Here is a 27,006-nt window from a genome sequence, read left to right as displayed (position 1 = left end):
TGAAATATTAAAACGAATTCTCCTTCTATCGTCTCCTTCTACCCAAGAAAGAATCAATGTAATTAGCAACAAAGCTGACTTCTTCTCAGAAGGAAACCTTAGTCCAACTTTGCTAAAATTACAAGCTTACGTTGCTTTGCTTTGTCAACTTTCCATTTTCGATACCGCAACATAAAAGTAGATTGCGTATTGGATTAAAAGTAATTTTGACCTTAAAAATGTATGCAATGTTAATTACTTTAGCCTTGATGATTGGTAACCGTTGCTGATTCCTTTCCTGGAGGTGAGCAGCACTTTCCTAGCTCCCCTCAAGATAAGCCAATCTGCAAGCTCCAAACCGAAGCCACCAAGACCTCCTACCACGATGTACACTAAATCTTTATCACACATGTACCTAGAAAAAAAAAACCAAAATTCGTTGTGTATCAATAGAAAAGTCACCTGATAAGTCTCCTGGTGTTAGAGATTAATGTATTATTTATAATGTATATTTTTTTGTTCCACGATTATTTATAACAGACCTTGGAACAGCATCCATGCATATATTCTTAGGTTTTATAAAACGACTGCTTCGTTCCTCATCACGAATTTTTATAATCACCTGAAACAATTTTGTGTATGTATGAATAATATCTTTTGCTTAGAAATCGAAGACTTCAGTGTCTAGTGTACCAACAACCGATACATTTCAACGAGTATGTTTAGCACAAATGGGTGCAGTTATTTACAACTCTCTACTATTTTATCACAGAGTTAGTAAACTAATCATGGGTGGTAGGGTTTTGTGTAAATCTCTCTGGGTGGGCAAAACTATTGCTGTTTGTGGATTGAATGAAACGACAAACATAAATATTAAAAATACTAAATTTAAGGTAAGTGAGTCATTGTAACAAAAGGCAAAAGAGGCATCTTAGTTCCCAAGGAACGAAGCATTGAGGATGTTGAATGATAATATCCCACTTATCTTTAGATAGCACAATTGTCAATCAGCCTACCTATTTTAACTAAAGGAACAACAATCATAATGCCTATCACAATATCAATATTATACACGACAAGTGTAACGATTTATTTTCGCTGACCATCTATAGTTTAAGAGGGACAGTAAGAGTGTATGACAAATTCTAGTTTACTTACCTTACCAATATGCTTTCCAGCTGCCATGTACCTGAATGCGGTCTCGATTTCGTTTTTCTCGAAAGTGCAGTTCGTGAGCGGGCGAACAGCGCCGCTCGCAATACCAGTAACCAGCAGTTCAGTAAGTGACTGTAAATTTATATTTTAATATACTAAACTATTTACGTATAAAAAAAAATAAACAAAGGTTTTGTTAATATAATATTCAAGGCATCATTTGAAAATAATATGAAATCCATAGATACCTTAAAAGCTTCGCCATCTTCGATCTGGAGGTTCAACATAACTCCATGGAAGGAGATTTCATTGCGGAAGAAGGAGACGTCAATGGGCGTGTTGTTATTAATGTCAAACTTTCCGATTTCTAGGAAGCGACCGCGGTATCCGAGACAGCGAATCGAAGCCTGAATTAAGATTGCAAATATTTCTTGTTAAATAGTTAATTTTCCATTTACATTCAGTAAGTTTGCCTTAAAATGTCGCTTAAATGACCCACGGGTCAGGTGGTCTAAAATCTTGACAAAGTACCGCGTGAGACCTTGCAGATGTTTGAGTATGAGCACTACCTTATTAAGCGCGTTTGATATTTGGCCAAAAAGTGAGTTTTCTGTCAAGTGTGGCGTCAAAATATGTTCTTATCCTTTACTATTCTACCTATAATACTGATTAAAATACGTTTAATTGGGTGGCCATATCAACGCCTGCATGGAGTGAAGAGTGGGATCATTCTTTCATCATAACTAACTTCATTTATCTATTTCCTAAAGGAATCCTAGTACGTAGGTAGTGGATTGGACTTTCGTAGAATTTGACCTGTGACTTTGTGACCTCAAAATCTGCAGTTCAAGCATCTGCATCGTCGAATGATATAAAAGTTCTGGGGTTAATAATGCTGCTTATAAAATAATAATATTACTGAGAAAAGGAATTAATCTCATGGTACATTTTGCAAAAGTTACCTACAATTAAAACGCCTCTAAAATAACGCTATATTAATAAGACGCTACACTAACAATCTTGATTGAGGTATGCAAAATGTAAAGATATCACTTTAAAAAATTAGGTAATTTTTTATTGTAAAGATGGATATGATTTTCGAGTTAAAATATTTCACCCAAAATACCTGTAATTTCTCATCGGCAAGAGAATTGAGTACCAAATTAACTCCTTTTCCGTTTGTTTCTTTTCTGACCATGTGTTCGAAGGACGTGTCGCGAGAATTACCGATATGACTGTCTGTAAAGAAAACGTGAGAGGGTAAAACAAATCTCTATATAATAATGTATAAATCTGAGCTATTCACGTGTGTATTTATAAAAACTCATTCATTCATTTAGAATTCGAATCATCTTAATCTTCAAGAACGAAAAACTCAATTTGATTACCCTTAAGTTGTGGGAAAAGCTTCTTGATAAAGGCTCTTTTCTCCGGAGTACCAACAGTAGTGAACACTTCACATCCGTAGTGAAGAGCAACGTTGATGGCGGCTTGACCAACACCACCAGAACCAGCGTGGATCAAGATAGATTCTCCTCTTTGTATCTGACCCATCATTACCTGTTACAGTGATACATTAAAGATAATTCATAATACGCGGTCTATAAACCAGATGATAAATCTTTATATTAATACATATTTATCACAAAAATATTACGTTAGGTTTTGTAACAATGTTAAGTGGTTTATATGTAGTTAGGAAAAAAAACAGATAAATTTAATCTGTATATCTGTAAGTTATAGACAATTCGAAATTGGTCTCTGGTTAAATTTAATAGCTCTATCTCATCTCATCTCTATTTCTTTCTATTCTCAACCCAACACAAGACCGAATTTGTTTGGTTACTCATACCTTCATTTTACCCTTAGTGTCGTTGAAAAAATTATTCCTTCAAAACTGTTCACCTTCAACACCAGCTAAATAAACTACACACAGCACAAAGAACTATTAGATATCACGGTATAACTTATTTTGAGTCCAAATGTACGACTCTATTTAAATATGTAACGAGTAACCCTCACCTCCAATGCGGTGTTACGTCATAGGATGTCATAATTAATTATATCTCATTACATATGATGATTATAATCGAAACTATTTATTTTACATTATTATTTACATATAAAATAATTATTGTTATTAGTTGTCTAATAATTTGTTAAACTTTAATGCATGTTATTTTATTAGGCATACTATTTAATACTGGCACAAACAAATATACATCCATATTACATTTTTAAAAAGGTTGATCTGTCACGAGAAATAATTAGATGATTGCAAGTTTTGGAGATACAGATAGATAATTTGTCGGCGAATTGTCATCAAGCTTGAATTTATTTTGATTTATTGATTCTGATCAATTGAAATTACATGTGCATTTAATAACACACTTACCAATGCAAAGTATACAGTTACGTAAGCCACAGGCACAGTTGCAGCTTCTTCGAAAGTCCATTCATCAGGGATGGCCCATAAGAGCGTCTTCTCCACTACCACCATGTTAGCCAAACCACTATTTATCACTATGCCCATAACTCGTGTACCACTGAAAGAGGACGTTTCAAATAAAAATTATTTATACAATATTTATTATATTAATTCATTATATTGTCGATTAAGTACGATAAAAGATTTTACAATATTTTTTTTAAAAATATGGACTATAATCTTGGACTAACTTGCACGTTCTGCCGACGATCTCAAACCCTTGCACGCACTCTTGTGCAAGTCTGCCCGTTGCGATGGAATCGACCGTCACGCGCCCCATTGCAGTCATTACGTCCCGAAAATTTAAAGCAGCGCAGTATATCTGCATAGTAAAAATGCCTTTTTTACAAAAATCCTAATTTGGACAGATTTTCACCACGCTACGTTACAATCGAGGCTAGTTTGGATGAACATGTGGAGGAATCTACTGATAGATAAACGTAGATTACCTTAAACAATTTCATTCACTTTCTTTTTTAGTTGACAGTTTTTAATTTTTTTATAAAACTTGTTGACACGTAAAACAACACATTAGACTATATTAATTTTATTTATTACTTACATGCACAAGAATATTGTCTGGGTTTTTGAAATCTGGATTCTCTCTGATAGGTCCCTCCAGCCAGCTCAATGAAGATAGATCTCCAATAGTGACGGTGTTTACAAAGGCATGATGGGCCTGAACTGTATCCAAGTCACCTAAGAGTAAATGACGGTACGTTCCCCATTGACCCTAAATATGAAAACATATATATTACCTATAATTTTCGAATTTTAAATTAACATGCATTAAATCTCAAATCATAAAAAGTTCGTATTGTTATATTACGGTGCTTGGTTTGACTTCAAAGGTTAATGATTGAAAGCGCATTTACATTTTAAAGAATACTTAATATTATTTACAGTGCAGTTTTTAGATCGTGTTAGCCTATTTGATTTCCACAAATGTTGTGTAAGTATCTTTCCGAAATGTTATGTAAATGTTATTACTTGCTCCACTTACGTCTTGATAAACATTTATAGCTAAATCCTTATTCAACTGATTTGCATAGAATTCTAAATCTGGTTTAAATGGCGGTGCCAAAGGATCGGCAATTAATAGACCATAGACTATTTCTCCTCCAGGTTCTTTCCTCAGACAATTGATGAGACCTAATAGTCCATTTAAAGGCTCATTTTGACTATATAGAACCAGTTTTTGTCCAGTTTCGAGTTCCTCCTTTACTTTGTCCACCCAAGCATATGTTTGATCGGCTGAGACGATGTTAGCAAATTTTGCTGATTTTATTGGAACCCGTTTTCGGAAGAGGATGATATATTCGACGCCAGTATCTTGTATGGTAATGATGTCGTATTTGTCAGAAAAATCATTAGGATTAATAGAATTTTTTTCACGGCTCATGATAAATCCTCCTTTGCGGAGAGTTGCTAACCCATCTTTAAGTACCTAAAAAATTTGAGTTATTATATATGTATATATATTATCATACGTAAATCTTATTTATATTTCTAGATAGAGTTTTTAAACGTTTACATTAAACGATAAAGAAAACTTAATTGTTTTATAACTTAGCAGCTTAAATATAAAATTTTAATAAGAATTTTAATGTAAAAGCCGGTTGTGCTGTTTGGCTTCAAGGTCATAACTTCTATTATATATTTGAAAGTGGTTTTATATATAACTTACTTCAGGTCTGTGGAGCAGATTAGCACCTATAAGTAGTAGGATATTATTTTCTCCAATCAACTTTTTATTTTCTTTACAAATATTAAATGGCATTTCAATAGGATCTTCAGAAATAACGGATAAATCAGCTTGTACTAGAGGTAAGTCACCTAAGACTTCTGCTACTTTACCCAAGATAGATTTTAATTCAGCAGTTTTATATGCGTCGTCAATTATTTCAACACTTTTAAATTTGTAAATTTGCATATTTTCTAGAATGAGCTGAACGTTGCTTCTGAGAATTTCTTCAATCTGTAAATGATGTCGTTTTTTCGTTATTATAAAACAAATATTGTAATTAATTTCACAAAAGGCTACTTTGATGATTTTTTTTTTCTTTGGTTAGTTCGATAAACCTATGATAAACTAAACTAATCTAACCTAATATTATACATCGTACTTTGGTTTGAGTACTCCCAGAAAAAAAAACATGTGTATACCGAGAGTAATGTACCTTCATCTCAGACTTTCCGAAGTTGGGTATGAATACGTTCTTTTCTAAAACTGGTATACCGAGAGGATTCCTTTTTGAAATAGGGGTTGCTCGTAAGCCTCGAATTTCGACTCCACCAGCTCTGTTGAAAAATAATGTTTATAAAATTATAATAACAAACTTTATAAATGTGTATTTGTATGTATGTATTTTGTAGGGTTACCTGATAATATCAAGAGTAGGATACACCCAAATTTCAAACGACTGCCTTGTAGAATCAGGTTTCATTTTCGATATAGCTTCTTGGTGCATATCTGTATCGATACACAGTTTCTCAATACTGGTGGGCACGAAAAGACCTCGAGTGTCTGTATTAATGATCTTCATCTGCAGCATACAGTCCATAAACGAGACCCAGTTGTTGATCCAAGCCAGGCGGCCTCGGGTGCCCTCCACGTTACATCCGATTACGCCTCGGAAGAGACCGCTGTGATTGAAATGGGTTTCAATTTCTGCTTATATCATACTTAAATGAGCTTGCTACTTTTCTTCATTAATATGTTTTTTAATAAATGTCTTCTTTACTAAACTTATTGGATATTTGGAAAATAGCAATCAATTTTGCACAGGAAAAGAATACACTTAACTATGTGCCAATAAATTGCAATGTATTTCATTTATAAGTTTTTTTTAATATAAATTGGATGACAGTATTATCTTGAACTTTGCCGTTCTAAAAAAAATCTTATGTCTGACCCCTCGTCATTGGAAATCTGTTGTTACGGAGCGTGATAAACTCCATAGTCGATAGCCGCCTGAGTCTTAGGGAGCATGAGGTGGATGCCGATGGCAAATTCAAGGTTTTGTTCATAAAAACTATGAATTTTTAATGTATGTATTCAAGATATTATCGAAAACTAAAATGGTAGTTTGTATATTAAATAAATACACTGTCAATTCAAGATACATAAATATTTTTTTTCTAAAGTTATTATGCGATATAATGTCCTGAAATTACTTTATTGTAAATCATCCACAAGTTGTCTGTCTCGATCCCAAACTAATAATAATTTATTCCAACAAAACATTCGAACATTTTTTCTTTTTGTGTATTTTACAAGTTACTATTTTCAAGTATGCGATTAGTTTTATATATAAATGAAATGACATTGTTGTATTGGATTGTGTCGTATTGATACTAGACATGCCCTTTACGTTCTGTCGTTTCCATATTTCCTGGCAATTTTGAATTTGAAACTGTTCTATATTCGAATATGTTTTGAATGAATATTTTGACTCGCAAAACATTTGAAAGTATTAGGATTAATGCTATTGTTTTTGTTTTTAGAGCCGAGATGGCCCAGTGGCTAAAACGCGTGCATCTTCACCGATGATTTTGGGTTCAAACCCAGGCAGGCACCACTGAAATTTCATGTGCTTAATTTGTGTTTATAATTCATCTCGTGCTCGGCTGTGAAGGAAAACATCGTGAGAAAACCTGCATGTGTCTAATTTCAACGAAATTCTGCCACATGTGTATTCCGCCAACCCGCATTGGAGCAGCGTGGTGGAATATGCTCCTAACCTTCTCCTCAAAGGGAGAGGAGGCCTTTATCCCAGCAGTGGGACATTTACGGGCTGCTAATGCTATTGTTTAGTCACAGCGTCGATTGGCATCTGTCAGGTTACGTAAGAAAATGAATTTTTCTAGGGAAAATGTTTGTGCAATAATTTTCTACAACTTTAGAAGAGGCCTGACACGGCTTTAGTGTTTTGGAGAGCTAATATGTGTGTTCAGTGATGAAGCTCCAGGTCTGCGGATTGTCGAACGCTGGTATTTAGAATTCTAACGTGGACATACTAGTGTTAGTGACGAATTTCGCGCCTCCACTGAAAATAACATCTTTTCTATGAGATAACTAATTCTCGAAGATCGTCATGTTATGTATCGGGAGACAAAGGCTCTATTAGGCATCTCAGGGATAAACATTCACAAGATCTTGCATGAAGGGCTTGGTGTGAGAAAGCCAGTTTGCCGTTGGTTACCGCATCTGCTTTTCGACGATCACAAGGCAGCCCGCGTCCGAGTGTAAGAAAATTCTGCAAAGCTTCAACCGAGGAGAGTCAAATCACGTCTATGACGTCGTCAGTGGGGACGAAATTTGGATCTATGCCTACGACCCTCATTCCAAACAAAAATCTACAATCTGGGTCTTTCAAGACGAGCCAAAGCCGACTAAGGTTTTTTGTTCTCGAAGTGCTTCAAAGAAGACGGTGGCCACGTTCGTTAGAAAAACCCGCCATGTTGCGACTTGCGACGATTGCACTTGAAGATCTTAACGCAGAGTGGTTTACATAAGCAGCCCGTAAATGTCCCACTGCTGGGATAAAGGCCTCCTCTCCCTTTGAGGAGAAGGTTTGGAGCATATTCCACCACGCTGCTCCAATGCGGGTTGGCGGAATACACATGTGGCTGAATTTCGTTGAAATTAGACACATGCAGGTTTCCTCACGATGTTTTCCTTCACCGCCGAGCACGAGATGAATTATAAACACAAATTAAGCACTTGAAATTTCAGTGGTGCCTGCCTGGGTTTGAACCCGAAATCATCGGTTAAGATGCACGCGTTCTAACCACTGGGCCATCTCGGCTCTTTCAGAGTGGTTTACCACAGTTTATTTACAACAATTCATCGCCGAACTTTAAAAACCTAACTCAAAGCCAGGCATCATCTTGGACTACGACAATGCAAGACAACGCACACAGCGCTCGTCAAACGATTAAGAATTTGAATCAGGAATAAGTAAAAATTCTTGAACATCCTCCATACAGTTCTGACCTAAGCCCTAACTTATTCTAATTTCCTAATTTCTGTACATTTCCTAAAATTAAGAAAAGTCTTCGCGGTCAAAGGTTCCAGTGCGGCCAAGAAGCAGTCGACGTTTTCAAGTCAGCCATTTTGCACATCCCCACTTTAGAGTGGAATCAATATTATAATAACTGGTTTGAGCGAATGGAAAAGTGCATTACACTACGTGGTGAATACTTTGAAAAACAATAAATAGTACTATTAGGTTCTAGTTGTATTTTTTTCTTCAAACGACAAAACTTAAAAGGCATGCCTCGTATGCTTAAATGACAGTTGTAATAAACAATTATTACTTGGTTTAATTCTGTACACTACCTGTACTGGTAACCTCTTAAACGTAACTCCTTGTAGAAGTCCTTCGTAAGCATGTGTTTGACATTGGGTCCTGTGGATTCAGGCTCAGCTGGAAGCACACGATAATCGTTTCCGACGTTCTTCTGTGCATATATCCTTCCAGTTACAACGGATGTTCCGCCTTCGAAGATCTGTTCGACATTGTTACAATTTTTATTTAAAAATCTAAATTTTCACGATCATTTTAATATACATTACTAAATAAAACAAAAAAATATGAGTTGGACAAGAGTTCAGAAATATAAGTTTGATACATTTGTTCTTCTAGCTTAGACAGCAGAGGCCTTAGACTTCCCCTTCTGTTTTAATAAAGATTTCTGGTTTTTTAAAGATTTAATTAAATGCTTCCCCTGTTCTGTACTATTAAAAAAGTAATTCTATTTCCTCAAAATTCATAGTAGTATTTATTTACAGTTATTCAATTAAGTATATAAAAATAATAAATATAAAATAATAGCATATATTAACCTCAAAATTTCCACTTCCTTTCTGAATCATAACAAGGAACTCTAAGATTTCGTCTTTAGGGATATTAGTAGCTCTTTGGAATCGCACGTTCTCGAACACCACCGATACTTGCATGAACATCTCCCCAGTCATCATTGCAAGGGTTTCCCACACCATCACTAAGTAGCCGGTTGCAGGGTACAAGTTACGACCTAAGATAAAAATAATAAACAAGATTAACATGTGTTTATAAAATTATGTCATCTAGAACGATTGAAACATGATAATAGATATAAATAAAATAATTATATTCTGTTATGGATAAAAGCTACGTATGAGCCTCATTCTTTTATATTATCGTTAGCTTTATCGAAATCTACCCGAATATATAATATAAGAAAATAACGGAATTGAAGCCTTCTAAGTGGTCCACTTAGCTTTGTGCAAGCCCGTCTGGGTACCAGCAGTACTCAGTATTGTTGTGTTCTGGTTTGAAGGGTGAGTAATTTGGTAGAACTACAGGCTCAAGGGACATAACTTATTAAGTAATGGTCAGTATTTGCAGCAGCGCTATTGTCTTTGGGCGGCCATTTGCTCGTCCGCCTACATTGGGTAGGTAATAATATCATTGGGTTATCAATTGGGTAGGTCATAACATGGTAGACACCACCCACTTATTTGTTCGTATAATAATTTGTATTACTGTCTTTCGTTTGACTACTGAGTGAGCCAATTTACCCACAAAGGATATCTTGGTATCCAATAGTTGGCGACGCATCGACTGTGTGAGGTGAACGGTCGTTAGAAACAGTGTCGACAGCCAAGGCGTCCACTAACTATCCGACAGCTCATTTACTTGACAGTCGTCTTTTATAAATGAATTATAATATAATAAATTTAAAAAAATTACCATCAACAACGTGACCAATCATGAACTCCGTCATTTCTTGCCTAATATCCGTGTACACCGTTCTTTCACTAGACTCCATTAGATAATTGCCTTTGTAGGATATTACGTACCTAAAGTTAACAGGAAATAATTTAGAGGTATGGTATGTTAACGGTAGTCAAATTAAGATTTAAGTTTTTTGTAATAATAATAATCATTAACTTCATTTTATCCCAGTCGACATACATGATATTAAACGCAGGTCACTAGCCTTGTGTATCTGTCTCTTATTAATGCAAATATTACAGACCTTTTTAGTAAGAAATGAATTCACATGTTAGACTTCCGGATATTCTTCCATGGTTTGAAAATCGACTTTTATTATAAATTCCTCATAACGTTTTTAAGAGTGCCTCTATTTAAACTCACCAATCTTCACTATGCTCCCACTCGACCAGATGTGAAAGCATCGGGGTTCCTTGTGACACAGGAAAATTGACAGTGGGGTAAAGACTGGCGAGGTGTGGGTTCAATCCGGCTTCGTATAACCTGTTAAAATGGTACTCATAATTTCGACTTATTTTCCAAAACCAGAAGTGAAGTATCATTAGTTCATTATATATCTATTTAAACACGCATGCAACAAATTAGATTACTTACTTGCCCAGAGCCGTGAAGAGAACTTGAACGTTGTCCTCGTGATTTCTCTCGGTTAATGGGACATTGATAATATCCTTCTTAACAGATTGAGGTAAACATTTCTGCAGGAGGTCGTCTGAGGCAATCTCTATAGTAATAGCGTTTTCAGGAACAAGTCGAGCTGTCTCCTCAAACAGCACTGGACTCTATTGAACGGACATATGTTTAACACAATTTGTCATACAGGACAGTTATATACAAACTCCTCATTCCAACTGTTGGAGTGAAGAATGAGGGTTCATCAAAATCCAAACAGTATATAAAATAATCTAATTTTATTTTATCCGATAATTATGTGTCTCCAACGATTTCGACTACAGCGGCCTTTTTCAAGAGAGTGTAGCCAACTGCGCGAGACTGATTATAGTGCTTTCTCATACTGTCATAATTCGAAGGCACCGCAAGCGAAACACCACGGATAAGCTTGCCGTGGTACTTCTGCGCATAAGCGCAGAACAGCACAACGGTATTGAGGATAAAGGATTGAGGATAAGAAGTTTCCTTGAAATTTAATATTATACAATAAAGGCATTGCACAAGGTTTGTGGAGAATAAACAAAAGGTCCAAGTGTTTCAATCCAATTCCAATAATAACTTTACACTAATATCGTAAAATTATTATTTAGATTAGTAAAGAATAATTGCGCCATTTTTTCTCTTCAACTTTTTTGTTTCTTTGAAATGAGACTACCAATACGATGCATGTAGCGTCTCACAAATTCACTCATCCCCATCTCCGAGGAAGTCATTCCATCATCCTCACGAAATGCCGCAATATCTTTATAGGTATTGTTAATTTTCAGATTTCATATTACTACTGAAAATATCTGAAGGAAAGCCGAATCGTTTAATAATGGCTCACCCGGGGCTCATATACAGTACCTCGGCAACCAATAAATTTATTGGTGAGCCAATAGACCAACAAAGCAATCATCAATGGCCCTGCGGTATATGTTTCATTTTGAACGGTTACCTACACGTTGAACTGTACTTACTAGCAAAGTGTTGCTGTGGTATTCCGCTGAGGATGTCTTAGCTTTGGAATGTTCCCACAAGTCCTGCTGAATAGAAGTAGACAACCACCGCTCTGAACGTAGTTTTGGTGTTGGAATAACTTCCTTCAGATATTTAAGAAGTGTAGGTCCTGTTTTAAAATTGAAAGGTTTACTATTTTCAAGTAATGACTTTAACAAATTATAAAAAACAGGGATTTTGTTATTAACTAAAATGAGGCGGCCCTTCAGTTTTTTAAAAATATTATTATTTTTTAAATAGTAACTAATATATTAAGATTAAACCGAAATTAATGTGAAGTTCGGAAAATTTTAAATATTATTAAAAACAATAGATATATGTTTTCATCTGAACCTTACTTAAATTACAAACTCACCAGCTTCAGTGATGTATCGCGAATGGTAGGCGATGTCATTGCAAAATACCTCCTTGGCAAAGATTCCTTGCGCTACTAGTTTGGCAACCAAAGTCTTTATTGTATCCGCTGGGCCAGTAATCGTGCTGGAGTCAGGTCCATTGTGGCAAGCCACTTCAATTTCGGGCGGAAGTAATGTTTTTATCTGTTTTTATTAACAAAAAACCAATATTTCTTTCAATTGTCAACATTCACCAATACTTTAAGAACAAAAACATGTTTACTAAATATTTTGTTCTAGAGTTAAAATTAAAAATACGCAAAGTTAAGCTCGTTGTAAATATTTCGAATTTAGTCAACAAAATATTTAGCGAACTCCTTTGATTAATTGTAATCTTCATTCGGAAACTAAAAAACTATTGACATACAAAAGTGTATGAACCTACCTCCTTAAATCCAAGTTCTACTACAGCCATAGACCCCTTAATAAATGCAGTTTCAGTGACAGCTAAACCGATATAATATGCAGAGAGAATCGTCTGTTCTGCTGTGAAACAGCCATCTGCGTAAGCGCAAACTAATTCACCCACACCGTGACCTATAGTGGATAACAAAGTAAGGTAAAAAGGTTTAAATATTATCTCACGCAAAAAAATATAGAATATTACAAATTAAAAATTAAAATTAAGTTATACTTTATTTAGAAAAACACATTCAATATCTGCAGCATTACCCCAAAGTTATATGCCATATGACATAATACTGTGAAAATAACCAAAATATACTAAACGAGAGTTAAGAGTTAAATAGGGAGAACCTTTGGAACAATAACCCCCACCCCACCTGCTGAACAGAGGTGATATATCAGGAAGAAAAGCAGTAGGTTGTATTCTATCCGGTATTGAGGATAAGAAGGTTTTTTAAAGGTTAATATTATACAATAAAGCCACGGCACAAGGTTTGTGGAGATAAAACAAAAGATCAAAGTGTTTCAATCCAATTCCAATAATAACTTTACACGAATATCGTAAAATTATTATTTTGATTAGTAAAGAATAATTGCGCCATTTAAATTCTCTACAAATTTTTTGTTTCTTTGAAATGAGACTACCAATACGATGCATGTAGCATCTCACAAATTCACTCATCCCCATCTCCGAGGAAGTCATTCCATCAACCTCACGAAATGCCGCAATACTTACCAATAATAAAGTCGGGTTCAATACCAACAGCTTTCAGGACATCCGTGAGACCAATTTGAAGAGCGGTGATACCGAGGAAAGTATTGAGGACGTTATCGTTTATTTTTGGGTCTGGATCCGTTATAAGCTTGACCAAATCTGTGTCCTTACGCTCTAATGCATTTTGGCACCTGAGGAGACAAAATATTAAATAGAAAAATAGTTTTAATAATGAGCGAATCTGACTATCTGCAATACCTACTATACTGAACTATAAATATCAACTAAGTCTAATTCTACCGTCAAGCAGCAATACTTAGTATGATTGTTATCCCGTCTGAAGTGTGAGTTAGCCAGCGTAGTTACACTGGTTAACTCACACTTCGGTAGATCTTGTGTCCTAGTGACTACTCGGTAGTTACTCGGACACAAGAAACACAACATCTTAGTCCCCGAGGTTGGTGTCGCATTGGCGATTTAAATAATTAGTAATATTTATGACACCGCTAATATCAGTGGTAATAGCAGTGGTGACTATTTACTATCAGGTGGCCTATTTGCCCGTCCATATCTATATAATTAAAAATATATTTATTTTTTTGTAAAAACTACTTTTATAGTTTTAAATCATATGACATTTTCATTTAATATATAGCAACTTCTTGAATACTGCCTCTACTACTACCGATTTTACAAATCTATTAGTCTTACTTTTCAATAGCAGCAGCGAATATAGGGACCCTCATGAGCTGTGTAGCCATTCCTGTCCAATAGGAATCTATACCGGAATATACGAAGCAAACTGGACGACGAGTACCGGAGAAGGATTGGATGTTCCGAGCTAGTAACAAGCTCTTCGTTGGAGTCGAGCCTGATTATGAAAACGTAAGCGAAATAAAATGGTTACAATCTTATAAAAAAATATATTATTTCATTTACTTATGTTAATGATTTTTAATTCTGACAAAATTTTTTTGCTGATCCAAAAAATATAGGTACTTTAACTGTTATTCTTCTTGACCAATTCTAGAGCAAGAAATTTTAAATTCTGATAAAAACATTAAATTACCCAATAAAGTGTATCCTCTAAAACCGTGTCCACTGATATCTTCATCGTGTATCGCGTGTAAAAGTCTAACAAGGTCAGCGTCAACAGTCCTCGACTCAAGGTCATCTAGAATCTTAGCCACGGCAGATTCAGTTCGACCCGACACGCAGATCAATCTGGGCAAATCATCTGACGGCATTCCATTATTGACCTGATTGTGAAAATTATAAATATTTTGTAAGATATTGAAACATAGCTATTTTAAATATGAGTTAATAATTATTACGAACATACTTAATAAAGTACCTACAAGACAATTTAAATGAATGCCTCAGTGGTGATTGACGAAAAATGAGCATAGTATTGGCAATTAAAGTTCTTACAAACAATTATTTAAAATTAATATTGTTAATTTTTTGTATATTTATATTTCAATTGTTAGGAAGTAATTTCGGTTCAGCATTATAAAACGATCGTCTCAGATTTTAATATTTTACCGATTTAAGGAATTGTTTGGAAGTATATCAGAAATATCAGCACTTATTAAAATAAAGAAATAATTTGGTATTTAGATTGGCTGATTTTATGTCATTAAATTTTTTTACAGCACTTTAAACAGTATAAGGAACATTAATTTAATCTCGTGTATCGTTTAATACTTTTTAAATGTTAAAAAAAATATATTCTTAAAATATATCGGTCATCAGAACTGTACATCAAAGTTAGCAAATTTTAAATACATGTATCAAAATCAAAATATACTTTATTCAAGTAGGCTTTTACAAGCACTTTTGAATCGTCATTTAACAAACTATTTAAAGTAAAGCTACCACCGGTTCGGAATGTACATTCTACCGAGAAGAATCGGCAAGAAACTCAGTAGTTACTCTTTTCAACATCTAAGAATACAGAAGTGGAATAAAATGCGGTCTTTACCAATGCATTTTTTACATATGACTTGAATCTATGAAACGGCAAAGTTAAAAATATCTGCGGATTTTTATTATAGAAACGTACGTCTTGCTCCAACAAATATTTATATATTGATATATATGATATTAATATATTGACTTTGCGGAGTCGGAAACTTGGCGTTATAAGCTTATCCTTCTTCTTGTGCACATACAATGATTATTACTGATTTTATTGAAGCGATCAATGCTACTGTGAATATACATAATATTGTTGTAAATATATTGTGACTAGAAGGTTAATCTAAATTGATCGACAAAACTAACCTTCGGTCTCGCAACGTTTTTGAGCAAGACGTGGGCGTTCGCACCCCCAAAGCCGAAACTGTTGATAGCGGACATGCCCCTGCCCCATGGCTGCTTCTCAGTCACTACCTTCAGTTTTCCCTCCTCGAGAAGTGATACTTCTTTTCTTGGGACTTTGTAGTTTATATTTGGAGGAATATATCCTGTTGTGTATGCGATGCAGAGCTGACACAATTTTATACAATTAGATTTAATACGAACTGGGATACATTCTATATTTTATTTTAAATGTTGTAACCATATGCTACTTATTCGTTAAAATATATAATTCTTTTTCTTAACAAAACAAAAATTATATTAGTTGATAATGTTTAAGTTTTTGGTATTTTGCATAGTTGGCCAATATAAAAAAAAAAACTCCTAAATATACTAGCTAAATACTAAAATATCTAGATTAGGTATTGAACCTATGCTCAATAGATTTGAGATTACGATAGGCGTATGAACAGTGAAAATTCAATGTGCTTAGACTATTTTAACAATGTTGAATGCTTCGAGTAATTAACATAAAAAAAAAAACTAAAAATATTATTGACAAAACTACTACTAGGAAATTCGTAGTATTACTTTTTACCTTCGCCAGTGAACAAAGACCAGACGACGGTTCAGTGTGTCCCAAATTAGATTTGATAGATCCTATCATTAGAGGATCAGATCGCCCAGTACAGAAGATGTCACCAATGACTTTCAGTTCTACGGGATCTCCAACCTTTGTACCTGTTGGGAGCAGAGTAGTTTTTGGTATATTTAAAAAACTCGTTCAATCAGACACAGTGCCTGTATAATATACCAGCCAATCGACGTAACATCTACACACCAATTTCTCATCATTATGTCCTCAATGTTTTGTTTCAGTTTATTTTTGTTGTCAACAACAACAGGATGGATTCTATGAACTTTCTTTATGACTATTAAGAAGAGATGTAGCGCATCTATGTGACTTAATCATTTTCTTGAAGTATTTACAATGAATGGTATTGTATCACTATTTAATGGTAAAAAAACGTTTATTTGTATGTAAGTAACGTTAGTATAACGCATACGAGTATCATATGTCATGGGAGAGTGATTGGGAATTACTGGAGTTAAATTCTTATTATATAAATTTACTTTAGCTGCAAGAGAAATACTTTTAAAGTGTTAAATCCTAACTGAATATTTATGGATGAAGACTATTATTGAAATGTTAATTTGATGATAATAATGGTGGTAGCACATGGCAATTTCTATAGGCAGCCCTGACAACATACGTCATGTAATTTTGCCCATTATGTTTTACCAACCTTTATTGCCAATTAAAATAAATTATAATTCATAACACCACCCGTAAGAGCAATTATTATAATTTTATTTACAATTAATTAAATTTTTCGTTTTGAAGTATTTAGCATTCATAAACAGAAGATAGAAATATATACAATGCGGCTGTTAAATAACGATACGTTACCTTAAGACACTATAATAATATATAATATATATAAAACCTATATCGATGATTCTCACAAGAAGGATTTTTCAAAATTTATCTCCTACAACGGGAATGTAGGTTTCATGGAAATTATTTATACCTGATGTCTGTGTTTTTATTTCACATACCTGTTCCATGTGCTTCTACGTACTCGACGGTGTTGGGTGGAATGGAACACTCTTCATAAAATTCACTGAGAAGTAACTTCTGCACCTCACCAGAAGGGTAGGTGATACCTTGGTCTTTATACCCATCACAGTTAGTTTTAGCGTGGATTATTTGGGCGTAGACCCTAAAAACGATATCTGGTCAGGCTATTATACTATTGCGATTGAGAGATGATAATTGAAAAAATATAAAGCTCATGTTAAAAACTAAATGGATAAGTAAGGTAAGATAACAGGATTATATTAAAGATATAAAAAAGCTTGAACCTACTATTAATTGATTTCTAAGCAGGGTGTATAAAAATATTTTACTATACTGACATACTCTGTAATTAAAATGGTGGAAAGAGTAACTACTGAGTTAAATGATGATTGCGCACTCAGAGGATCTTCGCGCAATTATCATCGCGCAGTATCATTGATCTGAATATTATTTGCTAGTAATTAGGACCGAGCAGAGCAACCGACTATAGGATCTTATTACCTTCTTGAATCCTTAGCTTTCTGCAGGAAACAAACCACTACTGCTTCAGAACGGGCGTAACCAGTTGCACCGTTGTCGAAACACTTGCACCTTCCATCAGTAGATAGAACACCGAGTCTTAGACAAAAATGTAGCTATTAAATAAAATGGTTAAGTTGAACCAAGTTTTATTAAAAAAAAAATACTTTTTTCTTCTATACCTAAAGAACTGTAATGAGACGAAAGGATTAAGGCACAGATGGCATCCTCCAACAATAGCTGCGTCACAATGGCCGTCACGTATAGCTTTGTATGCATGTTCCAAAGCATACATAGAACTGGAGCAAGCTGAATCCACAGCGTAGGAAGGACCAGTAACTCCAAGCCAGTGAGATATATGGTTGGCTATCATGGCTCGGGAACAGCTGAAAATTAAAAGTCTCCTCGCAATTCACTCTTTTTTTTTCATTTTTTTTATGTTATTGTGGGCAAACGAGCAGGAGGCTCACCTGATGGAAAGTGATTACCACCGCCCATGAACATCTGCAACGCACCTGTAACCCCCCTGGGGTTACAGGTGCGTTGCCGGCCTTTCTGAAATAAGTACGCTATTTTCTTGAAGGTTCCCAAGTCGTATCGGTTCGGAAAAACTGCCGGCGATAGCTGAGTTCCACAGAGTGGTTGTGCGAGGCTGAAAATGTCTTAAAAATCGCGCTGTTGTGGATTTTCGGACATCTAGGTAGTGCGAGTGATATTTGAAATTTTGACGAGATGTCCGAAGGTGAAATTCAGCAGCCGGGATTAATCTGAACAATTCCTCGGAACATTCCCCGTGATAAATTCTGTAGAAGATGCAGAGCGATCCAACATCTCTACGCAGAGCCAAAAGATCAAGGAGATCGGAAAGGGCTTGATCGTCGATAATTCGAGCCGCTCTACGTTGGATACGGTCAAATGGAAGGAGCTGGTACTGGGAAGCACCCGCCCAGAGATGAGAGCAGTATTCCATTTGAGGCCGAATTTGCGCCTTGTATAGTCTTAGAAGATGGGCCGACGTGAAATACTGTCTTGCCTTGCTGAGCACACCGACAAATAATAACAGTATGTTGAAAAAATGCACGAACTTACCCAGTTATACCGTAACTATTGACTTGCATTTTTTTGTACCACCACACTTTCTCCGATTCCGAGAAGCAAACACCGATGAACACACCAGTCCTGGTGTTGCGCACTTCCTTTGGATTTAAACCTAAAAATAAACACTACTATTAGTACTGATTGAAGCGTGGCTGAATCAAAAACAATGTTTAAACATATTCATATGTTGCAATATTTTGAATGGCACTTATTTCAACCTCTAATGCCTTCAGAAAAGTCAGTTATTATTCATAATGCAGATAAGGCGCAGGGAGCATTTGTGTCGTTTAAATAAATGGAAATAGATTAACGATAAACTTAAACTGATTTGTTTAATTTAATTGTAGATCCTTATCAAATTAATTTAGCCATTATATTTAAATAAACATCACTGTTAACATTTTATATTATTTTCAAAACCGAAATTTAAAATATTATGCATCGCGTATTTTTATATACATTTAAATACTTCGACAAGATGCAAAGTCTGTTCGACTTTTTTCGTTCTAGTTTAAGAATATAACTTTATTGAACTAGATACTGGCCGTTCTCGTCGATGACCTTTTGCCATGTTTCTGGCAGTGTAAAAAATCCACGTTCGTAAAATTTGTAATCTTTGCGAAAAACTGTATTAAATGTGATCTGACATCATCAGCGTTATTAAAAAAAATATCATTTAAGGAGTTCTGCATAGAACGAAAAAATGGTAATCTAAAAGCGCAACATCAGGGCTATATAGTGGATGTGATAAAACATCCCCTCCCAGTTCCAATATTTTTTGGTGAGTTGTTCAACATGCACGATTAAATTGATAGTTTAGTTTTGTAGCATAAGTTCAAAGTAAAAAAATATTTTATAATCCCACCAGACTGACAGAATAATATTTCTTTGGTGAATCTCTGCTTTTGATGTTGCTTGGGCTGGTTCACCTTAAATTACTCGCGATTTCTTCTCTACTATAATAAGAGGAAGAGAAGAGTCTCTGCCTCTTATTATAGTTGCTAAAAGCTATCCACTTTTCGATGCCAGTGATGAGGTTTTTCAGAAATGGAGTAATTTTATTGCGTTTCAGAAGCGAATCGCAAATGCGTTGCGTCAAAAGAATTTCCTTAAGTTGGTGAGGGATCCATAAATCAGGTTTCTCGACATAACCAAGCGTTTTAACTTTTTTTGAATGCATGTACGCGATACATTGGGCTTCTCTGCAATATCACGTGTTGTACTATGACGATCTGAATCGATAATGGCTTTGCTATGGGTTTCATCGACTTCGACTGGACGGCAAGATCGTTGAGCATTTTTCAATGAAAAATAACCAGAACAAAATCTGGCAAACCAATTTTGACACTGCCTTCCTTTAAAGGCGTCATTTTCGTATTCGGTACATAACTTATTTTGTAATTGCGATGCATTCTTGCCTTTTCGAAAGTAAGGTAGAAGTCCAAACAATAATAAAAAAAATATAACTTAGATGCTTTAACAAAACAAAATAATGTGTAAAGTCCAGCTATCCAAAAAATCGGCAATCACTTAGTTGCCAATCCAATATATCAAGTAAGAGTGACATTAAAGATACCGATATATTAAGAAAAAAAATCATGTAATCTTTCATTGACTGTCGATAATTTATACGTTCGTCCGTAACTATTTTTAAAAATATTGAATACTAAGTTACCAGCGTCGATGATAGCTTCGTATGTTTTTTCCAAAATGATTCTAGTCATAGGATCCATAGTGTGTGCCTCCTTGTAGTGCACGCCAAAAAAGCTAGCGTCGAATTTTTCAATGTTATAAATTTTGCCAGTACGCTGCGGGATATCAGGGTGAGTCAACATCCAACGACGATTATCATCTGATATCAGGTCCACCTGTGAACAATGACATATTTATTGAATTCATTTAATTCATGTGAACGATTTAAGCTCACAATATCTACCGAACTTTTAAATTTAAAAAAATATATTTTTTATTATAAACAAAACGCTACCTTATTAAACAAATTCTCTTGTAAGTGTACAACTGATTCCGAATTAGGGAAGCATCCAGAGATGCCGGTGATGAAGACTTCATCACCAGGGTCTGGAGACGGCATCCGTTGGCCCGACGTCAACGAGTCTTCTGAGACAATTGTGGGTGCCATCTGGTACAAAATAACCTACTATTATAACTTTATTTTATTCGTATTCAGTAATAACATAACATTTGGCTTAATTTTTTTGTAAAAACCCAGACGTTATTAAACAAACACACATTAGAAAATGTGAAATAAACGAAAAGTAAGTAAAGTTTTAAAAATTAAATGCGATTACTTGCTTTGGTTATCACGGCAATATTGTTTCTGATTGAAAATTGAATGATCTCTTTTCGACTTTTATATTGCACATTGACGAAATTTATGCGTCTAATTAATAAACGTGCAAGTAGACAACAATGTAACCAGGATCTAATTTTGACTTCCAAATTTTGGCACTATGGCCTAACCTTTGTCGATTTCGAAAAAAAATGATTTAAAATTTTAATATTTATTCAATATAAGAATATTTATGTATATATTAAGGCTGAATTTATATGGAGTATATTCACTATTATTGATTTTTTTATGCATTTAACTCTTTTTGATACAATTGAAGGTGTTTTTATTTTGAGTTTTTTCTTAATGAATGAAACGCCAGTCAATTGACTCAGTATCTAGACACGTATCTAGTCATTTTTGTCACTGACTGACCTATCGATTAAAACTCTAACCCAGTTACAGGTGAGTTCAAATTTGGTATGAAGACAGGTAATTATGTGAATACAAAGGAAAAAAGAGGGAGAAATTGGAATTTTTCTATCATTTTATTATAATTTTTCACTTAACAGAAATAATGTTTGACAGTGCTCTTCTCGACATAGGCTTCTCTATATTTAGTAAAGGGCAGGCTTACATTGGACTTTTCAGTGTTCAAAACTTATATGGAGTAATTTAGATCCAAGTCAAATCAACGCAGCGCACAGTATACCGCCCCAACTTAACCCGACGGATTATAGCCTTCGCAAGTTCTAAGCTTGTTACTTGGTTCTTATTTTATTATTCCAAAAATTTGGCTTGCTGATAGAACTAGCATATATTATAAGAAGAAATTATATTTTATGTAGTTATAAATAAATTTCAGGAAGGAGATTATTCGGCCATTGAACTTGGCTCTCATTTCACATTTATGTTTTTTGATTGGATTGGATTATTTTTACTCGAATACAAAAAAAATAACTGGCTAATATAAAAAAAAAAATGTCACGATATTTCTAGACACGCGGAAGCGTGTCAGCCAAGTTCTAGTAACAGAACTGGCGAGCAGCACCGTGTTTATGTATATGTTGTAATATTACACGAACCATTTGGAGCCACTTTTGACCTCCTCATAACTCAAAGACTATTTGACATAAATGTGTCAAATTTTGCTCATATATTGAGATTTGCAAGATACACATGTGTTTCAAATTTCATAAACGCATTTTAAACGGTTATTTAGATATTAAGGTCTAAAAATCGTCATTTTTATCACTGACTGACCTATAGATCAAAACTATAACCTACTTCCAGGTGACCTAGAAAGTTCAAATTTGGCATGCAGGTAGATAATTAGGCCAATATAAAGGAAAAAATCTGAAAGTGGTAATTTTTTATCATTTTATTATAATTTTTCATTTTATTGGGTTTATTAGGAACACTTATATACTTAGTTCCTGTAATAACTGTAATAAAAAAAATTATGTAAGATCCAGCAATCAAAACTTAAGACAGCCGGTTTTAATGTGGATTTTAAGGTCTTCACGTGAATATATAACAAGCTGAATACCATCCTTAAGTTTTTTAAATCTAAATATTTCCGTTTTATTACTTTTGAGTATAGCCGACTTTCGTATTTATTACATTATTAAGTAATGTACATATATGTTCAAAGGAAACAATTCTCTATTTGCTTAGCATATTCTACTACTATACACAAATCACAAGGCCTTCGCCTTGACGGTGCTCTTTTCGACATAGGCTCCTCTATATTAAGTAAAGAGCAGGCTTACGTTGGCCTCTCCAGAGTTAAAACCTTAGATGGAACACATGTTATCAATTTAGGTCCAAGGCAATTCAAGACACAAGAGAGCTCTATTGTATAATTAATTAAAGAATTATATTATAGCCTTCGTAAGTTCTAAACCTGTTACAAATGAATTATAAACACAAATTAAGCACTCAAATATTCAATGGTACTTGTCTGGATATGAACTCGCAATATCTGGTTAAGATTCATGTTTTCTAGTGACTGGACCATCGCAGCTCTTAATGTACGTATATACTAACTAAGCAATACTGAGCTGTCCTCCATTCTTATTAGATGTTCTGAGTTATAATTTGTCATTCTAAACACAACCTACGATTTGTGTTTATAAACATATAAGAACTAGCCAAGACAGACCTTAGGCAACAATATATTATCCCAAGTTATAAGAAGAAATGATATTTTATGTAGTTATAAATAAATTTCAGAAAGGACTATTGAACTTGGCACAAATTTAGATCTCACTTCTTTTTTCGTTGAAGACAACAACCAAGGTATATCATAATATTTAACTTTGCTCTCATTTTTACATTTATGTTTTTGATTGGATATATTATACAGGATATATTGAATTTGTGTCTGTGGTTGTATTTGTGTAAGTGAGTTTGAGTTGAGGGTATATATTTAATTTAGATAATTTTTATTCTTTTTCTCTTTTTAATCAATGTAACTTTTTTTATGTGTTTTTATTATTAAATAATTTTCTTCTTGATCAGCAATTCTCAGTTCTGTAATATGTGACAGATGTGGATGTTTTTCTACAAATAGCTCAGGCAATTTTTTCCGGTATGCAGTTTTATTTGTTTCTAACTCAGTTTTATTTGTTTCTATAAAATAACATCTAATTATTTCTTCGTTAATTGCGTCTAACCATTTCATTCTACTATTTTGGGGTAAAATCGGTATCAGATGCATAAGACGTAAGTTTTGTGGGTGTGTGAATGATTATGTGAAGGTCAGCAGTAGGTACAGGGTTGAAGGCGAGTGTCTTCTGCACAACAGCTGCTGACCTTGTTGAAAGTAGTGAATATGAGTACGATGATGATGAATTTAGTGTTGTATCGATACGTCATACATACATAGTATAGGAAAAATATTAAGATGCTGCGTTCGCCTCATAAAGATATAAAATCGTCTTCTCAACCAGACTTGGCTAATAGTAGTAGAATAGACTCCGAACCTTTTGTAGCGACAAGAAAACGTAAAGAAAGGAGTGAGTTTCAAGATTTACGAGATGAGATACACACTCTCATTGCAACTATAAAATTAGGCGAAGAATCAAAATTCGAAAAAATTACTAAAGTTATTGAAGAGTTGAAAGAACAGAATAATGGTCTTAAAATACAAAATAATGAGATATTGAAAACCAATGATAAAATTGAAAAGGCTTTATCGCACACAACTGTACTGTATAGCGATTTAAAAAAATCAGTGGAGATTATACCCGAAAATTACAACAAAGCAGTGACTAGGATTGTGTTCTTGGAGAACCAAATGGAGGAGATCCAGACCCATGGCTCAACCTTCATTGAAATTTACACTCCTATGAAAGAAAAAGAGGACGTTTTGCAAATGGTCTCACAACTTCACAATTCCTTTGGTTTGAAGTTACCTGTTGATGACATCCACCAGTGCTATAGAGTTAAAACTGGTAATAAAAATCCAATCATAGTTGAATGGTCAGGATGGTCATAAACTAGGAATAAAGTGTTACAAATGGTGAGGAAATTCAATAAAATAAGTGTAGACAAGATTAATACTAGTATCTTTGGTGAGCAAGAGTAAACTTAAAATTTCTTATGATAATGGTTATTATTGAGGATTTTCAAGCTGATATTGATAAAAATCACAATATCGGCATAGCGGTGATGATAGAAGAAGCGGAACAATGTGAAAGGATATTGCTAAATTCTGATAATAACTTACGTATTTTTAATCAAAATATTCGAAGTATTAACAAAAATTTTGATGAGCTAACAGTTCTACTTCAGAGCCTAAAAGATAACAAGAATTTAATTTGAACAAGATATTATTATATTTACTGAATGTTGGTTATCTAAAGTTAATGTTTTACCAACCTTGCCCAATTACCATCATTTTTACACAAAGAACAATTAGAACCAAAATGATGGAGTTGTAATGTACATAAAAAAAACTCTTGATGTTAAGGTTTTAGAACCAAAACATACAAAAGAAATCACTTGTCTGAAATGAGGAATGTTTGAGGGATACAAATGTTATAGGTATTTATAGACCCACATGGTCTAGTTAAGATGTTTAGATACATTTTTAAAATCACTTCAATTAATCCTCAAGAACAGAATAATGTTCTAATTTTAGGCGATATCAATATTGATATTCAGGGTGGCCACAATAACCCTATTGCTGAGAATTATTTAGAATTACTGTCATTTTACGGCTTAAGACCGACACATAATTTCATAACTAGTAATAAAAGTTGTATAGACCACTGTTTAGCCAAAACAAAACATGATACTACAACTATAGTATGTCATTCAAACTTAACAGATCATGCATGTGTTATGGTCGCACTTTCTACTGGGATTATAACAAATAAAAATATAAATAAACATATTATTAAAAAGACAGATTACCATCTAGTCATCAAATTCCTACAAAGCCTTAATTGGGATGAAATATTCCAATATAAGGATCTTGAAGAAGTCACTTACATTTTTCTTGAAATTGTTGCAAAAGCATTAGACCACCATACTATAAACATTAAGTTGTCAAATAGGAAGAAAAATCTCAAGCCTTGGATTACACCAGGTTTAATTAGATGTATAAAACATAGAGATAGACTGCACTGTAAACTACGTAAAGACCCAGACAATGTAATTCTTAAAATCAGTTATATTAGATATCGTAATACACGTAGAAAAGTATTAAATAACAATAAACAACTATATTACAGTTATAAATTAAACAAAAACAAATTAAATGCGAAAAATCAATGGAAATGTATTAAGCAAATTTGTTATTCAGATAAGATTAATGATACATCATCAGATATATTGTCAATAAAAACAAGTCCCGAAAAGTCAATCGATTATGCAAATAATTATTTTGGTAGCATAGGAAAACAATTGGCAAATGATATAATAAGTCGAATAAAAACCACTGAAGCCGAACTTATAAATAACGCAAATTATCAAATCAAGTAAACTCGTTGTATATGAATCCAACAGATGAGTTTGAGGTTAGCCAAATAATTAAATCACTCAAAAATACTAATGCATGTGGCTACATCCCAAAATAAGAGGCGACATGATAGATTATATGATCAACCAACGTATAAACAAGCCTTCTCTAAATCATTCTATCTCTATTTGGCACCGTACCTATATCTATGAAAATTGTTATAAAGGACCTTACTAAATATAATCTCAAGATATCACTTCATAAATTTCTTAATACGTTATCATATGATGGTACTGAAAAATTGTTAAAACCTGACTTAATTTAAGAACTTAACTCATAAAAAAATAGAAAATTCTTCTTACACACAAACACATACACACACACGCACGCGCGCACACAAAACTCACGCAATTACATAAATGCTTACACATATACATACAACATTGCACTATCAATATAATATTATATTCAAATTAATATAAAATTAAAATAAGTGTCCTGTACTATTAGAACAATTATGGAAGTAGCATGTAACTTTTGCATATACTATGCAGCTATTGACTCGCGATCGAGAAATGTGCTCCTACCGTCATACAG

At 34.1% G+C, this 27,006-nt stretch overlaps 1 protein-coding gene across 1 annotated transcript in view; it reads right to left on the bottom strand.

Annotated features, from left to right (window-relative positions):
- LOC125072092 (fatty acid synthase-like) overlaps window positions 1-21,290 on the bottom strand; it is a 28,431-nt gene extending 7,141 nt beyond the window's left edge. The window contains exons 1-32 of the mRNA XM_047682603.1: window positions 21,138-21,290; window positions 20,826-21,018; window positions 19,142-19,262; window positions 18,235-18,438; window positions 18,035-18,151; window positions 17,512-17,675; window positions 16,490-16,632; window positions 15,877-16,080; window positions 14,660-14,849; window positions 14,302-14,461; window positions 13,612-13,781; window positions 12,856-13,007; window positions 12,431-12,614; window positions 12,036-12,184; window positions 11,002-11,186; window positions 10,771-10,890; window positions 10,363-10,472; window positions 9,474-9,664; window positions 8,967-9,136; window positions 6,005-6,268; window positions 5,803-5,923; window positions 5,310-5,600; window positions 4,626-5,069; window positions 4,185-4,355; window positions 3,814-3,944; window positions 3,530-3,680; window positions 2,523-2,694; window positions 2,261-2,373; window positions 1,383-1,541; window positions 1,138-1,266; window positions 522-601; window positions 239-394 (exon numbers count right to left, since the gene is read on the bottom strand). Of these exons, the coding sequence (XP_047538559.1) occupies window positions 239-394; window positions 522-601; window positions 1,138-1,266; window positions 1,383-1,541; window positions 2,261-2,373; window positions 2,523-2,694; window positions 3,530-3,680; window positions 3,814-3,944; window positions 4,185-4,355; window positions 4,626-5,069; window positions 5,310-5,600; window positions 5,803-5,923; window positions 6,005-6,268; window positions 8,967-9,136; window positions 9,474-9,664; window positions 10,363-10,472; window positions 10,771-10,890; window positions 11,002-11,186; window positions 12,036-12,184; window positions 12,431-12,614; window positions 12,856-13,007; window positions 13,612-13,781; window positions 14,302-14,461; window positions 14,660-14,849; window positions 15,877-16,080; window positions 16,490-16,632; window positions 17,512-17,675; window positions 18,035-18,151; window positions 18,235-18,438; window positions 19,142-19,262; window positions 20,826-21,018; window positions 21,138-21,290 (5,462 nt within the window). The remainder of the gene's footprint in view (window positions 1-238; window positions 395-521; window positions 602-1,137; window positions 1,267-1,382; window positions 1,542-2,260; window positions 2,374-2,522; window positions 2,695-3,529; window positions 3,681-3,813; window positions 3,945-4,184; window positions 4,356-4,625; window positions 5,070-5,309; window positions 5,601-5,802; window positions 5,924-6,004; window positions 6,269-8,966; window positions 9,137-9,473; window positions 9,665-10,362; window positions 10,473-10,770; window positions 10,891-11,001; window positions 11,187-12,035; window positions 12,185-12,430; window positions 12,615-12,855; window positions 13,008-13,611; window positions 13,782-14,301; window positions 14,462-14,659; window positions 14,850-15,876; window positions 16,081-16,489; window positions 16,633-17,511; window positions 17,676-18,034; window positions 18,152-18,234; window positions 18,439-19,141; window positions 19,263-20,825; window positions 21,019-21,137) is intronic.
- Window positions 21,291-27,006: the final 5,716 nt, after the last annotated feature.

This window comes from Vanessa atalanta, chromosome 20, assembly GCF_905147765.1.
Source record: "Vanessa atalanta chromosome 20, ilVanAtal1.2, whole genome shotgun sequence".
Classification (NCBI taxonomy): domain Eukaryota; kingdom Metazoa; phylum Arthropoda; class Insecta; order Lepidoptera; family Nymphalidae; genus Vanessa; species Vanessa atalanta.
The sequence above is the reverse complement of the archived record's forward strand: the minus strand, read 5'-3'. Positions and strand labels throughout refer to the sequence as shown.